This window comes from Peromyscus leucopus, chromosome 20 (genome assembly GCF_004664715.2).
Source record: "Peromyscus leucopus breed LL Stock chromosome 20, UCI_PerLeu_2.1, whole genome shotgun sequence".
Classification (NCBI taxonomy): domain Eukaryota; kingdom Metazoa; phylum Chordata; class Mammalia; order Rodentia; family Cricetidae; genus Peromyscus; species Peromyscus leucopus.
In genome coordinates, this window is record NC_051080.1 from 3,431,139 (window position 1) to 3,453,796 (window position 22,658).

The 22,658-nt window shown below is 45.0% G+C and overlaps 1 protein-coding gene across 2 annotated transcripts in view; it reads left to right on the top strand.

Annotated features, from left to right (window-relative positions):
- Tfcp2 (transcription factor CP2) overlaps window positions 1-22,318 on the top strand; it is a 44,622-nt gene extending 22,304 nt beyond the window's left edge. The window contains exons 4-15 of one of the 2 annotated variants that reach the window (XM_028874562.2): window positions 183-288; window positions 1,898-2,004; window positions 3,677-3,829; window positions 5,281-5,391; window positions 5,713-5,801; window positions 8,908-8,956; window positions 9,531-9,624; window positions 10,353-10,443; window positions 13,472-13,605; window positions 14,014-14,156; window positions 19,720-19,771; window positions 21,410-22,318. In XM_028874562.2, the coding sequence (XP_028730395.1) occupies window positions 183-288; window positions 1,898-2,004; window positions 3,677-3,829; window positions 5,281-5,391; window positions 5,713-5,801; window positions 8,908-8,956; window positions 9,531-9,624; window positions 10,353-10,443; window positions 13,472-13,605; window positions 14,014-14,156; window positions 19,720-19,771; window positions 21,410-21,447 (1,167 nt within the window). In that variant the 3' untranslated portion in view covers window positions 21,448-22,318. The remainder of the gene's footprint in view (window positions 1-182; window positions 289-1,897; window positions 2,005-3,676; window positions 3,830-5,280; window positions 5,392-5,712; window positions 5,802-8,907; window positions 8,957-9,530; window positions 9,625-10,352; window positions 10,444-13,471; window positions 13,606-14,013; window positions 14,157-19,719; window positions 19,772-21,409) is intronic. The other variant, XM_028874563.2, reaches the window with a different exon arrangement.
- The last annotated feature ends 340 nt before the right edge of the window (window positions 22,319-22,658 follow it).

The window sequence follows — 22,658 nt, forward strand, 5'->3', positions numbered from 1 at the left end:
CCACAAATGCCCATGCGCACACCCACCCCACACTCATACAAAGGCTGTGCGGGAGAGCTCCTGAGGTTCACACAGAAGAGTTTAGATTGTGTGTAGAAGCCAGCTAGCATGAACTCTGCTAGTTCTCCTTTGTCTGAACTGGTTTCCTAGACTCCTGTGGACTGACACTGTCCTTCCTCTAGAGCATATTCCGGGTGGTGTTCCACGACAGACGCCTGCAGTACACCGAGCACCAGCAACTGGAAGGCTGGAGGTGGAACCGGCCCGGGGACAGGATTCTTGACATAGGTGAGTCAGGAGAAGCTGCTGCTCGGAACCGTCCGACTGAGTGGAGCTGGGTCTGCAGCTTGACTCCCCTGATTGTGTGCTTCCGTGGCTAAGCCAGCGGGGACCCTGAAGTGAGGACTGCCAAGCATGAGAAGATCACTTGTAAGATGACATCAGGGTTGAAGCAGGACATGAACACCGAGTTCCAAAGCAGCTTGTGCGTTGTTTCAAAGTGCTTTTGCTTTGAACTGTAGTAATATAAAATAAGTATTCATATGTAGTATATAATTTCACTTTTTCCATTTTAGACAGACTGTTGAATAACATTAAGTGCATTTACTTTGTCTAATTATCACTATTATCTGCTTGCAGAACTTTTTTTGTCTTATGAGACTGAAATCTGTACTCTTACGTAGTAGCTCTTCATCCTGTTTTTCCCCATGCCGCTAGCCACTCTGCTGCCCTGTCACGGTCTGCTCCCGGCACCCCATGGGGGTATTTGTCCTTTGTAACTGGCTTCTGTGAGTTGGCAGTAGCCTTTCAAGATTCACCCATGTTGTAGCATATGTCAGAGTTTCTTTGCTTATCCAGTGTCCACGACGTTCTGTTCACTCCCCACCTGTGAGGGACACGGATAACGTTTATGGTCGGGCTCTTTTGAGCAATGCTCCTGTGCACGTGGACATGATAATATGTGTTTGAGCCTCTGCCTTGGTTTCTTGTTTGTCTGAAACAAGATCTCACTCTGTAGCCCAGGCTGGCCTTGAGCTAGCTCATGGTGGTCCTCCTGACTGTCTTTTGAGTGCAGACTGCTGATATGAGCCACCACACTCAGACTTCTGTTTTCATTAAGAAGTGGGAGTGTTAGGCCATATGCCAGTTCTATTTTTAATCTTTTTTTGAGAAATGCCTGTCATGCTTTTTACCAGTAGCATTTAAGTACTGTCTGTATTTGACAATATTTATAATTTTCTGGTCCAGTCCTCAAGAGGTAGAAGCAGGAGGATTGTGTCTCAAAAAGTTTCATAATTTTCCTATTAGCGTTAGTATGTAGACTTCCTATAAGTTGCTTTCTTACATAAAACCACAGTAGTCGTAGGCATTGGTAGCTCATGCCTATAGTCCCAGCTGCTCAAGAGGTGGAGGCAGAGTTGCTGGAGTCCAGGCAATACACTGAGACCCTCACCTTAAAAACAAAAACAGGGCTGGAGAGATGGCTCAGCGGTTAAGAGCACTGACTGCTCTTCCAGAGGTCCTGAGTTCAATTCCCAGCAACCACATGGCAGCTCACAACCATCTGTAATGAGATCTGGTGCCCTCTTCTGGCCGGCTGTCATATGCTGTATACATAATAAAAAAAAATAAAATCTTTAAAAAAACAAACAAACAAACAAACAAAAAAAAACAAGCCAGGCGGTGGTGGCGCACACCTTTGATCCCAGCACTCGGGAGGCAGAGCCAGGCCGATCTCTGCGAGTTCGAGGCCAGCCTGGTCTACAGAGTGAGATCCAGGACAGCCAGGGCTACACAGAGAAACCCTGTCTGGAAAAATCAAAATCAAACAAACAAACAAACAAAAAAGAACAAGGATCCCTCAGAGTTGTTCAGTGATTCCTGTTGTATTTCTCAGATATCCCAATGTCTGTGGGTATAATTGATCCCAGGGCCAATCCTACCCAGCTAAATACAGTGGAGTTCCTGTGGGACCCAGCAAAGAGGACATCTGTGTTTATTCAGGTAAGGCATCCCAGTTGCCATTACAGTTAGGGAGAGCACCTGTTACTGCTAGTGTGTTTTTAAAGACTAAAACCTATCAGGGCTGGAGATGTAGCTCATTTGGTAGAGTGCTTGCTGCATGCATGAGGTCCTGGATTTGATCCCCTGCACCCCATCAACTTGTGTGGTAGTACACACCTCTGCTCTTAGCACTTGCGTAGTAAAAGCAGGAAGATCAGAGTTACAGAGTGAGTTCAAGGCAGTCTGAGGTATGTGAGCTGGTGTCTCAAACAATAAACTAGCAGCAACAAAAATAAAGACTAAGACATGGTGGTGCACGCCTCTGATTCCAGCACTGGCAGATCTCTATGAATTTGAGGCTAGCCTAGTCTACATATTGATACCAGGACAGCCAGGGCTACCCAGAAAGACCCACCTTAGAACAAACAAACAGAAGAATCTTGTTTGCGTGTGAGTTGTGTGTGTGCACCTGTGCAAGAGCATGCGTGCTGGGGACTGAGCCTGCGGCCTTCTGCGTGCTGCGGCCTTCTGCGTGCTGCGGCCTTCTGCGTGCAAAGCACGCATTCATCCACCGAGCTGCAGCTGTTTCTCAGGGTTCCAGCCAGTCGGGCTCAGGCAGCTCAACAGGAAGAATTTTTTCACTGTTCCTTCTAAGTTTATGAACTCCATTTACTTACATCTCTCTGGAATGTCTGCTGTTGTCTACATAATATACCTTTCCTGATCATAGATAATTTGCCAAACAGTTATGTAACAGGTAAACTGTTCTCTTTTTATTGTTATCCTTAGTTGTTTTTAATGTACATGAAGTTTGATTTGCATATGTGATTATGTCCTTTGGGTGAATTCCTCAGAATTCTTTTAATTGTAATAATTTCAACCAATAATTCATTAAGTACTTAGAGTTGAGGTTGTCACTATGTTAGTACTTTGTAAACGGTCTTTTAAGACTTTGAATAATAGTCCTTTGGAACAGGAATAGTCTTTGAAATATTTCATTTTAACTTTAATATTTATAAAGTGAATATAAATAAAATATTTTTATTATTTTTAGATTATGTTTATGTGTGTTTGAGTGTGGATTTGTGCATGAGTACAGGTGTCCGCAGAGGCCAGAGGCATTTAATCTCACTAGAGCTTGAGTTATGGGCAGTTGTGAGCCACCTGATGTGGGTGTTGGGAACTGAACTTGGATCCTCTGTAAGAATAGTGTGTGTTCTCAATGGCTGAGCCATCTCTGTAGCCCCAGGAATAGTCTGAGGCTTAGAGCGAGTCCACAACTAATCCAAGCTAGTGCGTGGCCGGCTAGACAGAGCTACACTTATCAACTGCAGCCTTAGACTGCAGCAGTAACCAGCCAGGTGTCCCCATTCCATCTGATTTTTGTATTTACTGTTTCCCAGCCATTGGAAAGTCCCTCAAGCAGCCATTTTGTTTGTTTTTTGGACGCAGGGTCTTTGATGGCATTAGGCCTGTAAATTTACTTGCTCACATTTGTGAATTACTAATATGTTTCTAATTTCCTCCATTAGCCTGTGAGAAATGAAAAGAATTTAGTATGTATTGATAAATGCCTATTGAAGGGTTTGCCTCTGTTAGCTGCCTGGTGTGGTGGTGGCGCTGGCCGGTGTGGCTGGTGTGGCACTGAAGCCTGGGTGTCACTTCTCTCCAGGTGCACTGCATTAGCACGGAGTTCACGATGAGGAAGCATGGCGGAGAGAAGGGGGTGCCTTTCCGAGTACAAATTGATACCTTCAAGGAGAACGAGAATGGGGAGTACACTGAGCACTTGCACTCTGCCAGCTGCCAGATCAAAGTCTTCAAGGTATCCCGGGCCATGCACTGGCCTTAAAAACCTCCTTTTTGAGGGAGTTGGGGGTGGTTCGAGACAGGGTTCCCTGGCTGTCCTGGAACTCACTTTGTAGACCTGGCTGTTCTCGAACTCACAGAGATCTGCCTGCCTATGCTGGGATTAAAGGTGTGTGCCACCACATCCACCTAAAACCTCTTTATCATTCCATTTTAACAGGAGGTGTCCAGGTAGTAAGTCAGCTTGTGTGTTTTTAAAACTACAAATTGGGGCTGGAGAGATGGCTCAGGGGTTAAGAGCACTGGTTGCTCTTCCAGAGGTCCTGAGTTCAATTCCCAGCAACCACATGGCGGCTCACAACCATCAGTAATGAGATCTGGTGCCCTCTTCTAGTCTGCAGGCAGAACACTGTATACATAATAAATAAATTTTAAAAACAAAACTACAAATTGTCTGAGCTAGATGCTTAGACAACCTCTGGTTGTCACTTAAGGTTGTTTACATGGGGATTGGCGGGCAGTAACAAGAACTTATAAAGCAGGCTGCAGGCACAACCGGGTTCTCATTAAAGCCTGTTGACTTGTAAGCTTTTCTGTACCTCAGAAATCATGCAAAATGACTGATTTGGGTCCATTAATAGTTTGTGTTTCTACTTATTTATTATTTTTGTTGTTTTGAGGCAGTCATGAGGCAGAAATAGGTTTTGAGGAAGCCTAGAGTGGCCTCAGATTTGCTAAGTAGCCAAGGATGACCTTGAACTCCGATAAATTCTGCTTCTGCTTCCAAGTACTGGGACTGTCGGCGTGTGTCACCACTCTCTGCTCAGTCTTTGTTTTTATCACATGGATAAATAAATTCTCATTGCAAGAAATTCAGGGCAAGTGTGGTGGCTCAGGCCTTTATTCTTCGCACTTAAGAGCCTAAGGCAAGATTGCTTGAAGATCAGCACCAACCTGGGCTGTGTATCAAGGTCAGATAAACTAGGGGAACATAGCAAGTTTCTGTCTCAGAACCCAAGAAGGAAGCAGGGAGGTGCAGGGCAGTGGGGAGTCAGTGGGCTGTGATTGCCCTGGTTTGCTCTGCTGTAGTTACTCTTCCCGATTCTAGAGGTCATGGTTGTGGTCACTTGTAATGCATGCTTCTGGTCCCTTCTGTTCTTCAGTGAACCTGCACACATACATTTTTCTTCCTATGAAACGTAAGTGGGAGTATACTGTAGGGGTGGTTTTGAGACTTGATTTTTTTTTTTTTCCAGTTAGGTGTGTACTGTAGTGGTCTTTCTATCTGTCAATCTTTCCAACTGCATCAAACATTTAAACATCTATTTTCAGACAGTGAGGGTGATGCACCCAGTCTTTACATTAATGTATACACATGTGTTTTATGTGTGAATAAGTGTTTTAAAGTAATATTTCTGGGTCCAAGTGTGAGTACTTGAATTTAAAGCAGCCTGTTTCTCATTTCAGCCTAAAGGTGCCGACAGAAAACAAAAAACAGACAGAGAGAAAATGGAGAAACGAACACCCCATGAAAAAGAGAAATACCAACCTTCCTATGAGACAACCATTCTCACAGAGGTGAAAGGATTTCCCAGTTCATAATTTGTACTCCCATTCATTCATTCATTCATTCATTCTGTGGTGCTTGGGATCAGACCTGGGCCTTGTGTATGTTAGTTAGGCAAGCTCTCTATTACTGAACTACATCTCCATCCCCATGTCATTCCCAAAAGAAAAAGCAAATTTAAGAAATATACGTATGTCTATATTCCTTTCCAGCCTAGTCTAAACTTGGTCCTGAGCATATTTTCTTGACTAATGAAGATATGCTAGTACAGCGAGTGTCTTAGAGGTGACAGAACATGCTTTCTCGTTCCCTAAGTTCTCCTTTGTTTTTAGTGTTCCCCATGGCCTGAGATCACCTATGTCAACAATTCCCCATCGCCTGGCTTCAACAGTTCCCATAGCAGTTTCTTTCTTGGGGAAGGGTAAGTCTAGGAAATGCAATTGGATTGTGTTTGTACTAAATGCATATTCTTTGATTATATTTCCATCAACAAGTTCTTTCCAGATTAGTAAGTGCTTCCATTTGGTCAGCCTTTGACCAGTTTTTGTACTGGTTGAGGTTTGCACTCTCCTGAAAAAAGATGGAGATTTATCTAAGAACCTTTACCCTCACACAGTGTCAGGTAGCATCAGATGGTGTCAGGTAGCATCAGATGGTATCAGGTAGCATCACATGGTTTCAGGTAGCATCACATGGTGTCTTCTGTGGGAGAATTTTGTGATGAAACTGATAGTTTTGGTTTCTTGTTGACTGTTTTGTTTGTCTTGTGGTTATTACACTTCCTTTTCACGCTTGCCCCAGAGAGTGGCCTGGGAACTCAAAACACGGTTGTATGGACATTTTTTTTTCTTGTTAAGAATCCTTGTGAGGCCTGAGGTATAACTCAATAGTAGTGCATTAGGCCTTAGGTTTGATCTTCGGTATCACAATTAAGAAGCACATAAAAGAAGGAGCAAACTGTTTGGCTGTGATGTTTCAGTTGGATTTGTTTATACTGTGTTCAACCTACTTCTTAAAAGATTTAAAAAGTAGCTCAAATATTTGAAAAGTAACAGTTAAGAACTAATACCTTTGTTGGTATTAGTTATAAAAGTAATACATCTGTCTATAACCCCGATGTCATTGTTAAGTTTGAACATCAAGGTTAAAGTTTTCAACTACGACAGAAATAAAGAAGAGAAGGGGGTGGTCGTTTGTTCAGAACAGGGTCTTGCTGTGCATTCCAGGCAGGCTTTGAATTGTTACATAGCCAGGCTAGCCCTGAGTTCACAGCAGTTCTGCTGCCAGACTCCCGAATCCCGGGGTTACAGGCATGAATTGCCATTACTATACCATGTTTCTCTTTGTTTGTTTGTGTGTGTGTGTGGGGGGGGGTCTTAGCTGTGTTTCTAAGCTGGCCTTGAACTCCTGGAGCCAAGCAATCCTCCTGCCTCAGCCTCTCAGGTAGCTGACTAAAGGCTTGCTCCACTACATCTGGCCCAGAGGAGCTCTTGAAATAAAGGGTTTTCTTATTATCCTTAGGGGGACGATGCCGTCCACTTAGAGGCAATTTAAAATATCTGCAGTTTAAGGGTTTTTTCCTCAACTTTTTCTCTCATAAAGAAAATAAACATTAAGCAAAAGAAACTATAAGGAAAACCAAAAATGTGGAGATAAATGTTGAATAACAAATTAAAACTAGCTGGGCGGTAGTGGCGCACACCCTTAATCCCAGCACTGGGAGGCAGAGCCAGGGGGATCTCTGTGAGTTCGAGGCCAGCCTGGGCTACAGAGTTAGTTCCAGGAAGGGCACAAAGCTACACAGAGAAACCTTGACTTGAAAAACCAAACCCCAAAAAACAAAAAACAAAATAGAACTAATTTTGAATCAACTTTAACCAGTAATGGATTGGGGAGCTGGAGATACAGTCCAGTGGGTAAGAGTGCTGGCTTCCCAGTTGTGAGCCACAGCTTGCATACCTGCACCCATGAAATCAACCAGACATCTCACAGACTCCTGTAATCCAGCTCCAAGGAATCCAGTGCTCTCTTCTGGACTCCACATAGGTATACACACTGACATGAATCTTTGAATATACTTTCACAGACATACACACATTTACAGATAGATGGATGGATGATAGATAAGATAAGATTAGATAGATAGATAGATAGATAGATAGATAGACTGTAGATGAACAGTCTTATTAAATAAGAAACACAGAGCCAATTGCAGAGTTAAAAGCCCAAGAGGTCAGAGCAATAGCTAAGAGCTAAAAACCCTTTCTTACCCTTCGCTGTCATCCTTCCCCTCAGCAAGAGGCCTACTTCCTGTGTGTGTCCTTTTATTGACTTTCTATTCTGCCCTCTAATTGGTTGTAAACCCAACCACATGACCTCCTCATCACTGCCTGTCCATACAGACCTCCAGGTCTCTATGGTTGGTATTGAGATTAAAGGCATGTGTCTCCAATGCCTTGAACATACAGAGATCTACCTGTCATATGATCGGGATTAAGGGCATGTGCTATCACTGCCAGATTTCTGCTATGGCTTGCTATTAGCTCTGACCCCCAGGCAACTTTATTTATTAACATACAAATAAAATGACATTTCAGTACAAATAAAATATCACCATAGACAGACAGACAAAGTAAGTAGATCTGAAATGACCTGGGTCAGCAGGATAGGCCCGTGTAAAGATGGAAGGAGAACTGACCCTACAGAGTTGACCTCTCACCTGCACACCACAGCATTGTACACACACAGCAACAATTAACCAAAATTTAAAAACTAATAAATAGGGACTGGAGAGCTGGCTCAGCAGTCGGAGCACTGGCTACTCTTCCAGAGGACCCAGTTCAGTTCTCAGCATCCGCATGGCAGCTCACAAAAAGAATTTTTTTCAGAGCTGAGGTAGTGCAGTTTTTTTGTTTGTTTGTTTGTTTTTGTTTTTGAGCAGGGTCTCACTTAGCTTTGGCTGACCTGGAACTCGGTCTGTAAACCAAGCTGGCCTTGAACTCATAGAGATCCACCTGCCTCTGCCTCCTGAGTGCTGGGATTAAAGGTGTGGACTACCATGCCCAGTCCAGTGTATATTTTCTTCTGACTCTTCTGTGTTGTGTGTGGCTGTCGGTCTGTTTAACATGGAGTGACGCGTGCTTACAGCGGTAAAGTACTAGGACTTGGTGTCCCGGTGCTGTTTTTCCTCTTTTGGACTCAGCCTTACGCCTCCTAGGCAGACGCTTCACTGCTAACTATATTCCTAGCTCCTCACAGATAGTTGTTATGCCATCATTTAATCTGTCGGTTTCTGTTTACTGAAATTCTGATATTTTCCCTAGGTCCTCAGTCATAAAGATGTTTCAGTGTCATAGTCTCCCTCCTCTGACATGTCTGAGTTAGTCAGCACACACTCACACCCGAAGCACTCTGAGAGCGTGTTTGCAGATAAAGTAGAGAATCTTTTAGCTCTCCACACTGAAGCGGGCGGTAATAGACCAGAGCGTACCGTGGACTCATCCTTTCATCTCAATATCTCTCCTTAGAAATGGCTCTCCAAACCATCAGCCAGAGCCACCCCCTCCAGTCACTGACGTAAGTCTAAAGCCAATGTCAGTTGTTCGTGTGTGTACTACTGTTGTGGTGACTGATTCTGTCACTCATTCATTCCCTTCCTTACTGAAGTTGTACGAGGGACTGGAAACAAAATAGAGACAAGAGGACCCTGAAAGCTGTTTTCTTTGTTTGCTTGTTATTAGCCAGACTTTGACTGTGCATCACAGGCTGGCCTTGAACTAACTATGCAGCCCAGACTGGCTTAGGACGCAGAGTAGTCGTCCTGCCTCAGCCTCTCAAGTGCTGGGGTTGCAGGTTGCACCGCCCTACCTGGCTGCTGCAGCTTCTCTTTCTGTGGAGCTCGCTCATTGTGTTGCCCGGGCTGGTCCAGTGTGAGCTGTGTGATTTCTGAAATGGCTGCCACCACAGGATCCCTCGACTGTGAAGAGCTTACAGGCTGATAGTGAAGTATCTCTCGTGGTTGGAGAAGAGCCTGTGTGATAGAAACAGTTCCCGGACATTCCTGTGTGGTGTAGGGTGCAGAAGAGTTGGTTGTTATCTAATGAGGTAGCAGGTAGACTATTGAGATACAAAAGAATTCGCTCTCTTTCAGAACCTCTTGCCCACGACCACGCCTCAGGAAGCCCAGCAGTGGTTGCATCGAAACCGGTTTTCCACATTCACAAGGCTCTTCACCAACTTCTCAGGTTAGATTAGTTTTTCCTTTCGCCTTCTCCAGCATGGGGGGTTCATGTGCCTCGTAGGGCCTCTTGATTGACGTCTATATGGGTGTGTGTGGCGGGGGAGGTGTCTCAGTCTTTTTTTAATAAAATGAATTTCATCAAACACCTCAGACTTTCAGCTGTCTATAATCCTACTGGGAGACTCCTAGAGAGAAACAGTTTTTAGTCTGAAAATGTTTATTCTATATAGCACTTTAAAATGTGTGTTCCAAGGGACATTCACAGGCAGACTGTCCGTATTACTTGTACAGTCCGGTTTATGCAGCCTCTGTGTGCTCTGGGTAGGAACGTGCAGTTGATGAGATGTACTGGTGAGAACCTTTCTTCGTCTGTGCAGAAGAAAGATTCCGTCAGGATGGAACCTGCTAGATCAGTACTACAGCAGGAGTGTCTGAGTGAAACTGGGAGCAGCTGCTGTGAGTCTGTCAGCCTGGAAGGGTGTTTCACAGGAAAAGCAGCTGGCCCGCTCAGCACCCTCCATCTGATGAAAGCGTAGGTTAAGTGGAGAAGTTAATTGCATGAGAATTGAGACAGAAGATGAAGCAGAGGCCAAGGCACAGGGCTCTGTCTGTTCTAAAGACTGTAACAGACTGCTGGTGAGGTGTCCTCAGAGTAGAGCCCAGATTTAAAAATCTCTTACAGAAGAGATTTTGCCTTTATCATTAACCTTTTTTCCCCCCTGTTTATTCCAGGGGCAGATTTGCTGAAACTAACTAGAGATGATGTGATCCAAATCTGCGGCCCTGCAGATGGGATCAGACTTTTCAATGCATTAAAAGGCCGGTACGTGCTTTCAAGATACCCATGGTTAAGATACCAGTGAGATTGAATTTCAGATGTATTTATATCCTGAGTTTTTCACAATACTCTGCACAGATAAATATATCTTGTCAAAACATTAAAACAGAATCTAGCCGTGGGCCAGTGAATTGAAGGTACGTGGTAAAGCGAAGTGTCAGCTCTCAGAAGTTGTCTTTGGCCTCCACCCCACAGGGACTCTGATATGGGCCCCCACTACACACACACAGATGTACACACAGCGTGTGTGCATGCTAAATTAATGTTTTGGTTTAAAAAAAAAACACTTGATTTAAAAACAAATCCCACTACATACCAAATAAACACAAATGAAAAACATCATTTCTTACATTTAATCCCAAGAACTCCTTGTGATAGTCAGTTCTTGTTTCCAGCACCTCTCATCGGGTAAACGGTTACTGTCTTTATGGTAAGATAGGTACTTGTGTAGGCTCTGGAGGTACGTTGGTGACAGTGTACCCATAAAGAAAAACAGTAAGTATTTTAGATGATGCTAAGAGCTTTGAAGGAACCAGACAGACAAACTGGGTATGGCTCAGCTCTTAATCCTGGCACCAAGGAGGCTGAGGTAGGAAGATCTAGAGTTCAAGGCTATTCTTGATTTTGTAGTAGCTTCAAGGTTAACTTGGACTACCAGAGACTCTGTCTCAACAAAACAAAACAAACACAAAATAAATCAAGTTTGTGGTCTATAGAATACCCTGATGTAGTCAGAAAAGACACTCTGTGGAGGGAGGGGGTGTGTGTGTGTGTGTGTGTGTGTGTGTGTATATGTGTGTGTGTGTGTGTTTTCAAGTTCCAGACCAGCTATGTACTGAGACCCTGTCTTGAAAAAACAACAACAAAAAAGAATAATTGTAATCCTTTTTGAGTTTGTGTGTGTGTGTTGGGGGGTTGTTTTATTTTTGTTTTTAAATGTTTTTGTTTTGTTTTGAGACAGAGTCTGGCTACATAGCCCAGGCTGGAATTGAATTTGCTGTGTAACCTACCCTTGGACTCAGAACTTCCAGCCCCACCCACCTAAGTGCTGGAATTACAGGCATGTGTTACCATGTTTGGCTTAGTAATAGTAATTGATAGGAGGAAAATAAGATATACGACAACAGCACTGAATCAATTGTGAAAGATTTGTATTTATACCTCACACGTACTGCATTGAGTTGACGGCAGTCTTAGGAAATCTTGTTTGTGAGAGATGGTCTCATTATATCTCAGATTGGCCTTAAACTGTGTATGTAGCTGAAGATAAAGCTTTGAATTCCTGGTCTTCCTTTCTTTATCTCCTGATGCTGAAGTTACAGGAGTGTGCTACCACCTTGGCATTATTGGAAAACTTAAAGTATCTTAGGGTTTCAGTTGCTGTGAAGGGACACCATGACCATGGCAACCCTTTTAAAGGAAAACATTTAATTGGGGTAGCTCGCTTACAGTGTCAGAGGTTCAGTCCGTCGTCATAGAAGGGAGCAGCCCATGTGCAGCAGACGTGGTGCTGGAGACGGAGCTGAGAGTCCTCCGGCTTGCAGGCGACAGGAAGTGGTCTCAGTGACACAGTGAGAGAAGCTTGAGCAAGAGACCTCAGAGCCCACCCCACAGTGACACACTTCCTCCAGCAAGGCCACCTCCTCACAGCGCCGCACCGCCCTTTGGGGCCATTTTCTTTCAAACTACCACAGAGATAGATAAAAATTCAAGGATTAAGGGCTGGAGAGATGGCTCAGAGTTGATAGTGCTTTCTGCTCTTCTAGAGAACCCGTGTTTGGTTCACAGTTACCTAGAACTCCAGCTCCAGGAGATCTGATGAAACCCTTTTCTGGCTTCTGTGGGCATACAGGCACACACACACACACACACACACACACACACACACAAATAGCTTTGCTTTTTTTTTTTTTTTTTAAATTGAAGGATGGGTTGGAGAGATGACTTAGTGGCTAGAATCCGAGGGTTAGTGACCTAAGGAAGAAGGAGATCTTTCAAAGGCTGGGGATGTAGCTCAGTGGAGAAGCCTTTGCCTCCCATGTGCGAAGCCCTGGGCTCAATCTCTGGCGCCACAAATCAAATATAATGATAGGTAATAGACGTAAGAATTTAAAAGTTAGTAATAGGTCCTTTATTTGTAAGGGCGTTCTCTTAGGGGTATTTCAGAATGGAAACAATGGGGTGACCAGACGAAGAAGCCCCTAGGGAGGAAGCAGACCGGGAGAGAGTAGGCTGCTGGGGGCACGCACTGATGGAGAGCAGATCACCCACTTCACTGTGCCAGTGTTTCCTTCTTCCCCCCCCCCCTTCTTAGGTTCATGTATGTGGCAGGGGAGGAGGTGTCTGGGGTCCTGTGGAGGTCAGAGGACAACTTGCAGGAGGCAGTTCTCTCCTTCCACCATGGGAGTCCCAGGAAATAAAATCAGCTGGCAAGAGCCTTTACCAACTGGGCCATCTCGCCCACCATATATAGTATTTTTAAGTAAACAGCATTTCTAGAACCTGACCCTTTTATAAAACAGCGACTCTTGCATGTTAAATATTTCTAGCCATAACTCCAAAGCTCCCAGACTCCATTGACTCCAGAAGCTACATGGTCCTTTAAAGGAGCAACAGTCAGAGTCAGGGTTTAGTGACGACATCTTGGGAGAATGAGGCCCCTGAATTGCCATGTCTAAGCTAGCACTAGGGTTCTCTTCCCCTCTCTCCTACTACTCCTGCCCCTTCCCCTTTCAGTGCTGGGAACAGAACCCAGGGCCTGAAGCGTGCCCGGCCAACAGTCCCATCCCCACACCTAACTTCTTGGGAAAGCAGAGTTTAGAAGCTTAAATGGCGCCTCCTGTTGGAACCAAGGAGCCTAAAAAACAAAGCCCACCACCAAGAGATAAGGAAACAAGTTGCATTGAGTTCATCTCTGCTCTCTACAGTGATGTAGGGGCTCAGACCCTACTGTGGGTGTGCTTACCATGGGAAAACACTGTAAAGCTGACAGTCCCTTTTCTTCCCCACATAGGATGGTGCGTCCAAGGCTAACCATTTATGTCTGTCAGGAATCGTTACAGTTGAGGGAGCAGCAGCAGCAGCAGCAGCCGCAGCCACAGCCACAGCAGAAGCAGGAAGACGGAGATTCGGATGGTACTTTCTTCGGTAGGTTGTTCTGGGCAGCCCAGGACAGGTAGGAAGAAAGGGGAAGCAATAACTCATGGGCAGGTGTGATGGGAGTTTAGACCAGTTCAGCATTAGTTCTAGAAGTCATGGCAATTGCCCACATTTGTTGAGCTCTTAAATCTGTGCCACATGCTAGTCCCAGTACTTTTTGTATGCTTAAGTTCTTAAAGCTAGTAATGTCCACAGTGCTATAGGTTTTCTCCTCTCCAGTCTTTAGAAGAGGGAATGGCTAGGTTTGTTGAGTAACTTTTCCCAGGTCACATTGGCAAAGGGTAGCTGAGGCAGGATCTGAAGCCAGGCTTTGTGATTTGAGAGTCTCTGGAAAATGAGCAGGTTACCTGCAAATGCAGATGGCCTGTGCACTGACCACTGTGCTTCCTTTTGCAGTATACCACGCTATCTATCTCGAAGAACTGACAGCTGCTGAATTAACAGAAAAAATTGCTCAGCTTTTCAGCATTTCTCCTCACCAGATCAGCCAGATTTACAAGCAAGGGCCAACAGGAATCCATGTGCTCATCAGTGATGAGGTCGGTTTCTCAGTCCTGTTGAATTACATCCAGGGTTTGTTAGGGCACGTGGAAAGGCCAGGAGCACTCTGCCAGAGCTGGACTCCATTTTCTACAGAGAGGCTTAGGTTTTTAATTTTAATTCTTTGTAAAAAATTTTAACGGATGTGGTCTTGCTATTTTGGCCTGATGGACCCTGAACTTATGGGTTTACATGATCCTCCTGCCTCTGCATCCTGGGTTTCTGACAGTATTGGCATGAAACACTATGTCTGGCTTAGATTTTGTTGTTTGCTTACACCTCTTAATTTTTAAAAATTATGTATAAGGTTGGGGGTGGTGACACACCCCTGTAGCCCCAGCACAAGGAGAATTGGAGGCAGGAAAATCATGAATTCAAGTTCATCTCAAGGCCCACTTGGTCTACATGAGATGGTGTCGTCACCCACCCCGCCCCAAGGGAAAAAAAATGAAAACCCAAAACTGGTGACGGCAAGGTGGCTCCGCCATGAGGAGTGTTTGCTGCACAGGCGTGAGGACCAGAGTCGGACGCCAGCACCGTGGTGTGGTGTGGTTTGGTTTTAGAGATGGTTATGGTCCCCCATGCCTGCAGCCCCAGCACAGGAGGGTCACTGTGCTTGCACTCTGCCAACCTAGCTGCTGCGGCCAGGTCGGGAAGTGAGCTCCATACCTGCTTTAGACAAAAAGTAAGGTGGGCAGTGACAGAGGCCACCTGATACTGGAGTTTGACCTCTCTGTGTGATTGTGTACTCATACACATGTGCATATATACCAACATACCGCACAAACACAAACATCTCATGCTTGCACACACACAACTATCCTTTGCACATTTTTTAGGTCAATTTAAAAAAGTTTGAACAATGGTAATTTGTTACTTGCATAAAAAATGTAAAAATTGTCATTCCTAGACACACACACACACACACACACACACACACACACACACACACACACGCCACACCATTTTACAATGAGATGGTATGGCTCAGTTGTAAAGAGCTTGCTGTGCAGATCTAAGGACCTGAATTAGGATCCCACTACCCTTGTAAAAAGCCAGTCATGGCAGCGTGTACCTGTAATCCCAACACTAAGGAGGCAGAGACAGGAAGTTCTCTGGAGATTACTGACCGGTCTACTCAGATGGTGAGCTCCAGGTTTAGTGAAAGACTGTCCCAAAAAGATGAAAAGCAATTTAGGAAGACAGCAGATGTTAACCACTGGCTTCCACATGTGCATGCTGGCACACCTTCCACCCCCACACACAGAATGCTTAAGCAGGGAGAGCTGATGCTTATAATTCAACATCTGGAAGGTAGTAGTGCCATCCCTGGCCAGTTTAGTGCCAACCTGAGGGAGAGCAAAAGAAAGATTGATATTATTCTGGTTACATTCTTTTTAGCCTAAATACAAATCTTGGTTTTTTCCCAGTACTGGAACTGAAATCAAAATTACAAGAGTGATTTAGGAGCTGGAGAGACGGCTCAGTGGTTAGAGCACTGGCTGCTCTTCCAGAGGACCTGGGTTTGATTCCCAGAACCCACATGGTGGGCCACAGCTATTCAAAACTCCAATCCCAGGGTATCTGACATACTTTTCTGATCCCCACGGGTACCAGGCAGGCACATGATGCATAGATGTACATGGCAGGCAAGCATTCATAGTCATAAAAATTTTTTTAGCCGGGCGGTGGTGGCGCACGCCTTTAATCCCAGCACTCGGGAGGCAGAGGCAGGTGGATCTTTGTGAGTTCGAGGCTAGCCTGGGCTACCAAGTGAGTTCCAGGAAAGGCGCAAAGCTACACAGAGAAACCCTGTCTCGAAAAACCAAAAAAAAAAAAAAAAAAAAAAATTTTAAATGATTTAATACAATTATTCATTTAAAAAAATACAAGTATGCTCTGTGCATGCGTGTGTGTGTGTGTGTGTGTGTGTGTGTGTGTGTCTGTCTGTCTGTCAGTCACATGCATGTGCATGCAGGTGTGGCCCCACCCATGCATATGCTTGTAGAGACCAGAGGTTGAGTTTGAGCATTTTCCTCAGCCGCTCTCTCCCTTAGGTTTTAGACAAGGTCTCTCGCTGAATTGGAAGCTTACCAATTCCACTAGGCTGGCCACTGAGCTCCAGGATCTGCTGGATTACTGGCACATGCCACTGTGCTCAGCTTTTCATGTGGTGCTAGGAGTCCAAACTCCGGTCCTTACAGTGCACAGCAAGTATTTTACCGCTGACTTAACGTCTCTCCGGCCCCTTGCCTGTCTTCATTGGCTTTACATTTTTTGAGATAGGGTCTTTGTGGTAAGGCTAGCCTTAAACCCCCTTGTATAGCTAAGGATGATCTTGAACTTCTGATCCTCCTGGCTGTGCTTCCCAAGTGCTGGGATTATAAGTGTGTCCTAGCCTGGCTCCCACAGAGTTGTCTTTGTTCTTGTTTTTTAAATGGTGTGTGTGTGTGTGTGTGTGTGTGTGTGTGTGTGTGTGTGTGTGTGTGTACGTGTACAAGTGGAGGTCAGAAGAGGGTGTCAGAGCCTCTGGAGCTGTGGTCACAGGTGGTTGTGAGCTGTCTGGTAGTGGTAGGAACTGAACCTGAGTCCTCTGGAGAGCAGCAAGCACCTGTGACCACTCTCTAGCCCCTCCCATTGTTTTTAAATTTACATTTTATGCTTGAAAATCCCATTGTTTGTCCTGTACTTCCTTGAAGCAAAAATTTGTTTCAGCCAAATAACTTGCTTCAATAAAAGTTGAAAACTTGCCGGGCGGTGGTGGCGCACGCCTTTAATCCCAGCACTCGGGAGGCAGAGACAGGCGGATCTTTGTGAGTTCGAGGCCAGCCTGGTCTACCAAGTGAGTTCCAGGAAAAGTTGAAAACTTATTTCTTCTGAATAGAATTATCACACAGAGATGATCAAAAATAACAAGTTGGTATTTATGAAACATCAAGTTAAAGGGTTGAGGTACAGCTCAGAGGTAAAACATGCTTAGCATGCAGAAGGCACTAGACTTAATCCTTAAAACTTCGAAAGAGGAGAAGAAAAGAAATTAGACCTGCATCTCTTGTGTGGGTGTGGTTAGTTTCTGGTTTAGTTTTTTTAAGGTGGGATCTCATGGCAGGCCAGCTTCAGACTCACTGTGCACTTTGGAATGATCCTGAACTCCTGGTCCTCCTCCCTCCATCTTCAAGTGCTGTGATTATGATTACAGCACGCACGAGCATGCTTAGTTTATGCAGTGCTGGGGCCAAACCTAGGGCTTACTGCCTGATAGACCATTACTGTACCAGCTAGGCCTCATCCCAGCCCCTAGGCATCTATTAGAGAAATGGATGGAGTCACTCAATCCCTTCGCCATACTAGTCGGACATGGGTAATTCATCTGCAGTTGAGTGCTGCCCCCAACTGTGAAGATGGCACACAATTCAGCATCAGTTCCGTCCCACTTCCTGCCCTGATGGAAGCACTGTGAACTTGATTTTCCTAAATTGATACATTGGGATGGATGGAGAGGTGACTCTGTTACACAATGGATAGTGCTTTGGACTTCTAGTGGCAGGAATGGATGGGGGTTTGCTATAACAGAATCACTGAATTTGTTTTATTTTTGACCGTCTATATTATGTACCAGAAATTACATAATAATGTTGCTTCAGGTCATCCATGTTTTGACAACTGTGATTGGGTCACTCAAGTTAGACATCATGACACTCAAATGTAGAGGTCTGAGAAAGGTATATGGAAGTTGGAGATCTGGTAGTCAGGTCCTCTATATGGGCCTGTTCATGTCTTTGTACCTCTGACAAAGTCTTGGGGTTCACCCAAGGAAGTGCATGCTCCACTTTTACAACTACTGTTCTAGATGGCCCTCAGGAGGAACTTGTTCAAAACCCCAGACTTTATGACAAGGCTCTTACACTCTTGAGCTCTCTCAGCAGCTGTGGTTACCTATATAAAGCTGGGCCTAGCCACATTTTGTCATGGAGTGAGGAGTCTCTCATGTAGACAAACCCTCTGTGTGGTATGGTTGGGAGGAACACAGAAATTAGAAAGAAGTGTTTTAGCCTCTAATCCCAGTTCTCTGGATGCAGAGGCGGGCAGATCTTAGAGTTTGCAGCCAGCCTGGTCTACAGAGTAAATTTCAGAACAGCCAGGGATACACAGAGAAACCCTGTCTCAGGAAAAAAAAAAAAAGAAGAAGAAAGAAAGAAAGAAAAAGAAAGGCCTGTCTTTGATTTTGTCTTTGAAATGCTAGGTTTGAGCCTAGAGCCCAGGACGGGCATGCCTGGCGTGCACACTCTCGGAGCTCTCGCCCGCCCTCCTTTTACTTTTCAGACAGCCTCGCTCTCTAGCCCAAGCAGCCCTGGAATTTGTGATCCTCCCGTAGGGGTTCATTTTCACCTCCTGGGACCTGTGTTGACCGCAGTACGTCATCAGAGAGCTGATGAAACTCAGCACTCCATCGGTTTTAAAGGTGGAGTCTGGACAGAGGCTGCAGAGAAGGCTCAGTGGTTTAGAGAGCTTGCTGGTTGCTCTTTGAGAGAACCTAAGTTCAGTTCCAGGCACTCAGATGTCAGCTCGCAACCTCCTGCAGCTGCAGCTCCAGGAGATCCAGTACCTTCTTCTGACCTCTGCAGGCACTAGGCATGCATGTGGTCACAGTCGAGCATGCAGGTAAAACAGTCAAACATGTAAAATAATAATTAAAAAAAAATCTGGCTCCTTTGGTCATGCTCCCCAAACCCTTCTGAGGCGTCCATGGTCAGCTGATAGAGCTTATTTGTGGCAGTTGCTGCCCTGGGTTGCTCATGGGATGCTCTTCGCCTTTCTTCAAGGCTGTGGAACAGAAAGTGGTCTAATTGGAGGTGGAAGTTAAGTACATTTATTTATTTTTTTTTTTATCATGACGTGTTAAGCACCACATTTTCCAAAATGCTTTGTTTCTTTTACTGTTGTTTTGGAAGGAAGGCCCTAGTAAAGTTATTTTAGTTTAAAATAAATTATAATTTTACAAACTAGTCTATTTTGAAAAATTATTGAGTTTGTTTCAGATGTTGCCAAAGCCTTCCAAAGTAAGCGATATTAAGGTACTATTCAGCGTTAGTTGTTCTGGCTTACAGAACTTATGGACTCTTTAATTTGAAGCCTGCTGACTAATAGATGCCTTTGAACTAAGCTAACTAGAGCTGCAGTGTTATTCTCACACTGTCCACGATCTTAGTTGTAAACATAGAATTCTTACACTATTCAGAAGAAACAAGAGCTTAATCTCTACTTCAGTACAGTGTCATGAAAAGCCTCATATTCAAAATAAACCCTGCACACCAGGGTGTTAATGACCACAAATCTTTTTTTCTTTGTTTTGGGTTTTTGCTTATTTGTTTGTTTGTTTGTTTTGTCTTTTCAAGACAGGGTTTCTCTGTGTAGTTTTGGTGCCTGTCCTGGATCTCACTCTGTAGCCCAGGCTGGCCTCGAATTCACAGAGATCCGCCTGCCTCTGCCTCGCGAGTGCTGGGATTAAAGGCGTGTGCCGCCACTGCCCAGCATGATCACAAATCTTGTTGCTTTTTACAGATGATACAGAACTTCCAGGAAGAAGCCTGTTTTATTCTGGACACAATGAAAGGTAATAAAATAGTAGAACATACTTTAACACTTCTTGTCTGTTCGTGTGTCTGTGAGGTGGGTTATTTTGTGCAGTGGCACACACAGGTCATAAGACAACCTGCAGAAGTTGGTTCTGTCCTTCCACCTTGTGGGTTCTGGGAGCCAAACTCAGGTCATTTGATTCGGCAGCAAGTACCCTTACCCCACTGAACCTTATTGCCAACTCAAAGTAAATATCTTTATAAGAGAGTGCATGCATCTGGGTGTATCCACATGTATGTGTAGAGGCCAGAGGACAGTCTCAGGTACTGTTACTTAGGCACTATCCACCTTTTTAAATTTATTTTTCTACTTTAATATAAATCTATTAAAATTACATTTAAAGTTTTATTTTTATGTGTATAGCTGTTTTGCCTGCATGTATATCTGTGCACCACATGAAAGGCCAGAAAAGGGCCTCAGATACCCGGGATGAGTCCCAAGTGTTGTGAGCTGCTAAATGGGTGCTGGGGATTGAGCTGTGTTCATCTAGAAGATCGGCCAGGGCTTTTCACCACTGAGATATCTCTCTAGCCGACCCCTTAAAACGTTATTTATTTTGTGTGCACACACGTGTGTGTGCCTGAGTGTATCTAGTGTGTACCATGTGCAAGCAGGGGGGCTGTGTTGGTCAGAACTGGAGTTCAAAGCTATTGTGAGCTGGCTGCCATGTGGGTGCTGGGAACTGAACCCAGGTCAACAAGTGTCCCTAACCACTGAGCCACCTTTACAGCTCCATTGAGGTTTTTGGTTTTGTTTGTTTTGATGCAAGCTCTCTCATTGACCTAGAACTTGCCAAGAAGGTTAGACTGACTGGCCAGTGGGACTCAAGTTTTTATCCTTCCTAACACTCTGATTAGAATCACTCACCACCATCAGTGCCGGACATTTTTAACATTGTTTTTATTGTCAAGTTAAGTTTAAGCAGTTTACTAGGTTGTTAACTCCCCAGCCCCCTTTGTAAGGAATTTTAAAGATTTTCCAGACTGTGGGTTTTAACTTGGGTGGATATATGCTTAGCATACACAAGGCCTTGGGATGGATCCCAGTTCCTGAACAACGAAAAGATCTTTAATGTTTTACCTTTTTGAGGTAAAATGTGGAGACTGTTTTTTTTTTTTTTTTAATATGGTCTCTATGAAATGCAGGCTGGCTTCAGACTAGCAAACCTCCTAACTCACATCACTCCCGGGGGTATTCTCCCTCTTGAGAAGGGAGATGGGAAGAGCATCTGAGAGCGGCATCATTACTGACATGGCTCTCTGTGTGTGAAGTGGCTTCCTGACCTATGGGGGGGGGAGCACCCTGGCCACGCCACCGTTGCCTTGCACCCTCCCTTAGCAAATGAGGAGATCAAGGTGTGTTGTTCTATTGCCATCCTTACTGATTTACGGTGAGGCCCCATCCTGAGAGGCCCAATCTGAGGTGGAAATACTGAAAATCAATAATGCTGAATCCCAGCACTCAGAAGGAAAGGCAGGGAGATCTCTGTGAGTTTGAGGCCAGCCTCATCTACATAGTTAGTTCCAGGACAGCCAAGGCTACACAGAAACCCTGTCTCATGAAAACAAATACAACAACAACAAAGATCACTCCTTCTCTCTCCGTCTTTTTACAGCAGAAGGCAGTGATGGCTATCACGTCATTCTGAAGTAGGAGGAGCCTTCCACACTTGCTGGCTGCTGCTTCCTTCCGCTTGATGGCTGCCCTTGAAGGGGTCATGACTGGAGACTGAAGGTCTTCTGGAACCCGGCTATGTGAATGTTGGAGGGGGCGTGATGGACGACCAGGCCCTGGAGTGGAATCCCAGCCCCTGTATTGGCCCAAGCTGTGTGGCACCCTCAGATCCTGCCAGACACGGAGTTCAGCCGCAGTCTGAAGTCTGAAGCTCAGTGCTGGCCCCTGTTGGAGACCAGTGTGAACTCCCATCGCTAGGGAGTGCAGAGGGCAGAGCGTCAGCGGAGTGGTGGGACGTTAATCCTGTGACAGAGAGCTCTTGCCGGTGTCCTTTCTTTTGGTTTGGTTTTTGTTTTTGTTTTTGTTTTTCCATTTTGTTTTGTTTTTTGAAACAGGGTTTCTCTGTGTAGCCCGGGTTGTCCTGGAACTCTCTCTGTAGACCAGGCTGGCCTTGAACTCACAGAGATCCGCCTGCCTCTGCCACCGAGTGCTGGCATGCATCACCACCCCCTGCCATTTTTCTAATGTGAAAGTGAGCGTCTGTATCCATAAGACAGTGTCATCAGGCTCGTTTGTCTCAAGCATGTGGTCACCTCTGCTTTGTTCTTTTTTTTTTTTTTTTTGACAACTTCTTCATGAGAAATACAGATTTTTTTTTGTTGTTTTGAGATGGGGTTTTATGTTCCTGCCTCTACCTCCCAAGTGCTGTGGTTATAGGCATTCGCCACCTTGCCTGTTTCTACAGGACTGGACTTGAACCCGGAGCCTCACGTGTGCTAGGCAAGCTCCCCCCAGCTGACCTCCAGCAGGCCCTTCCCTTTTCTGTTAAGACAGCGTCTCGGGATCTTATGTTTTGGTTAGCCTGCAATACCACAACTGAATATTTGGATAATATTTATTGGGGTAGGCAGAGTGATAAATTCTGTAGATGAAGCCTCTTGTTTTCATTCCCTTAATAAACCCATAATAATTAGGGGAGAGAGTGACCCCAACTGAAGATAAGGAAATGCAGACAAGGTGGTGGTGTAGCTTGCCTGAGGACAAGCAGCCAGCAGGCAGTGGCGCTGTTGGGCCCTTATTCCTCGATGTCTCATACCACCAAATGCCACTCATCACTTCTCTGGGGCTCTGCTGGAGACGGATAAACTAGCTATCGAAGGAGGAAGAACATGACCTAAGTAACTGTAGAT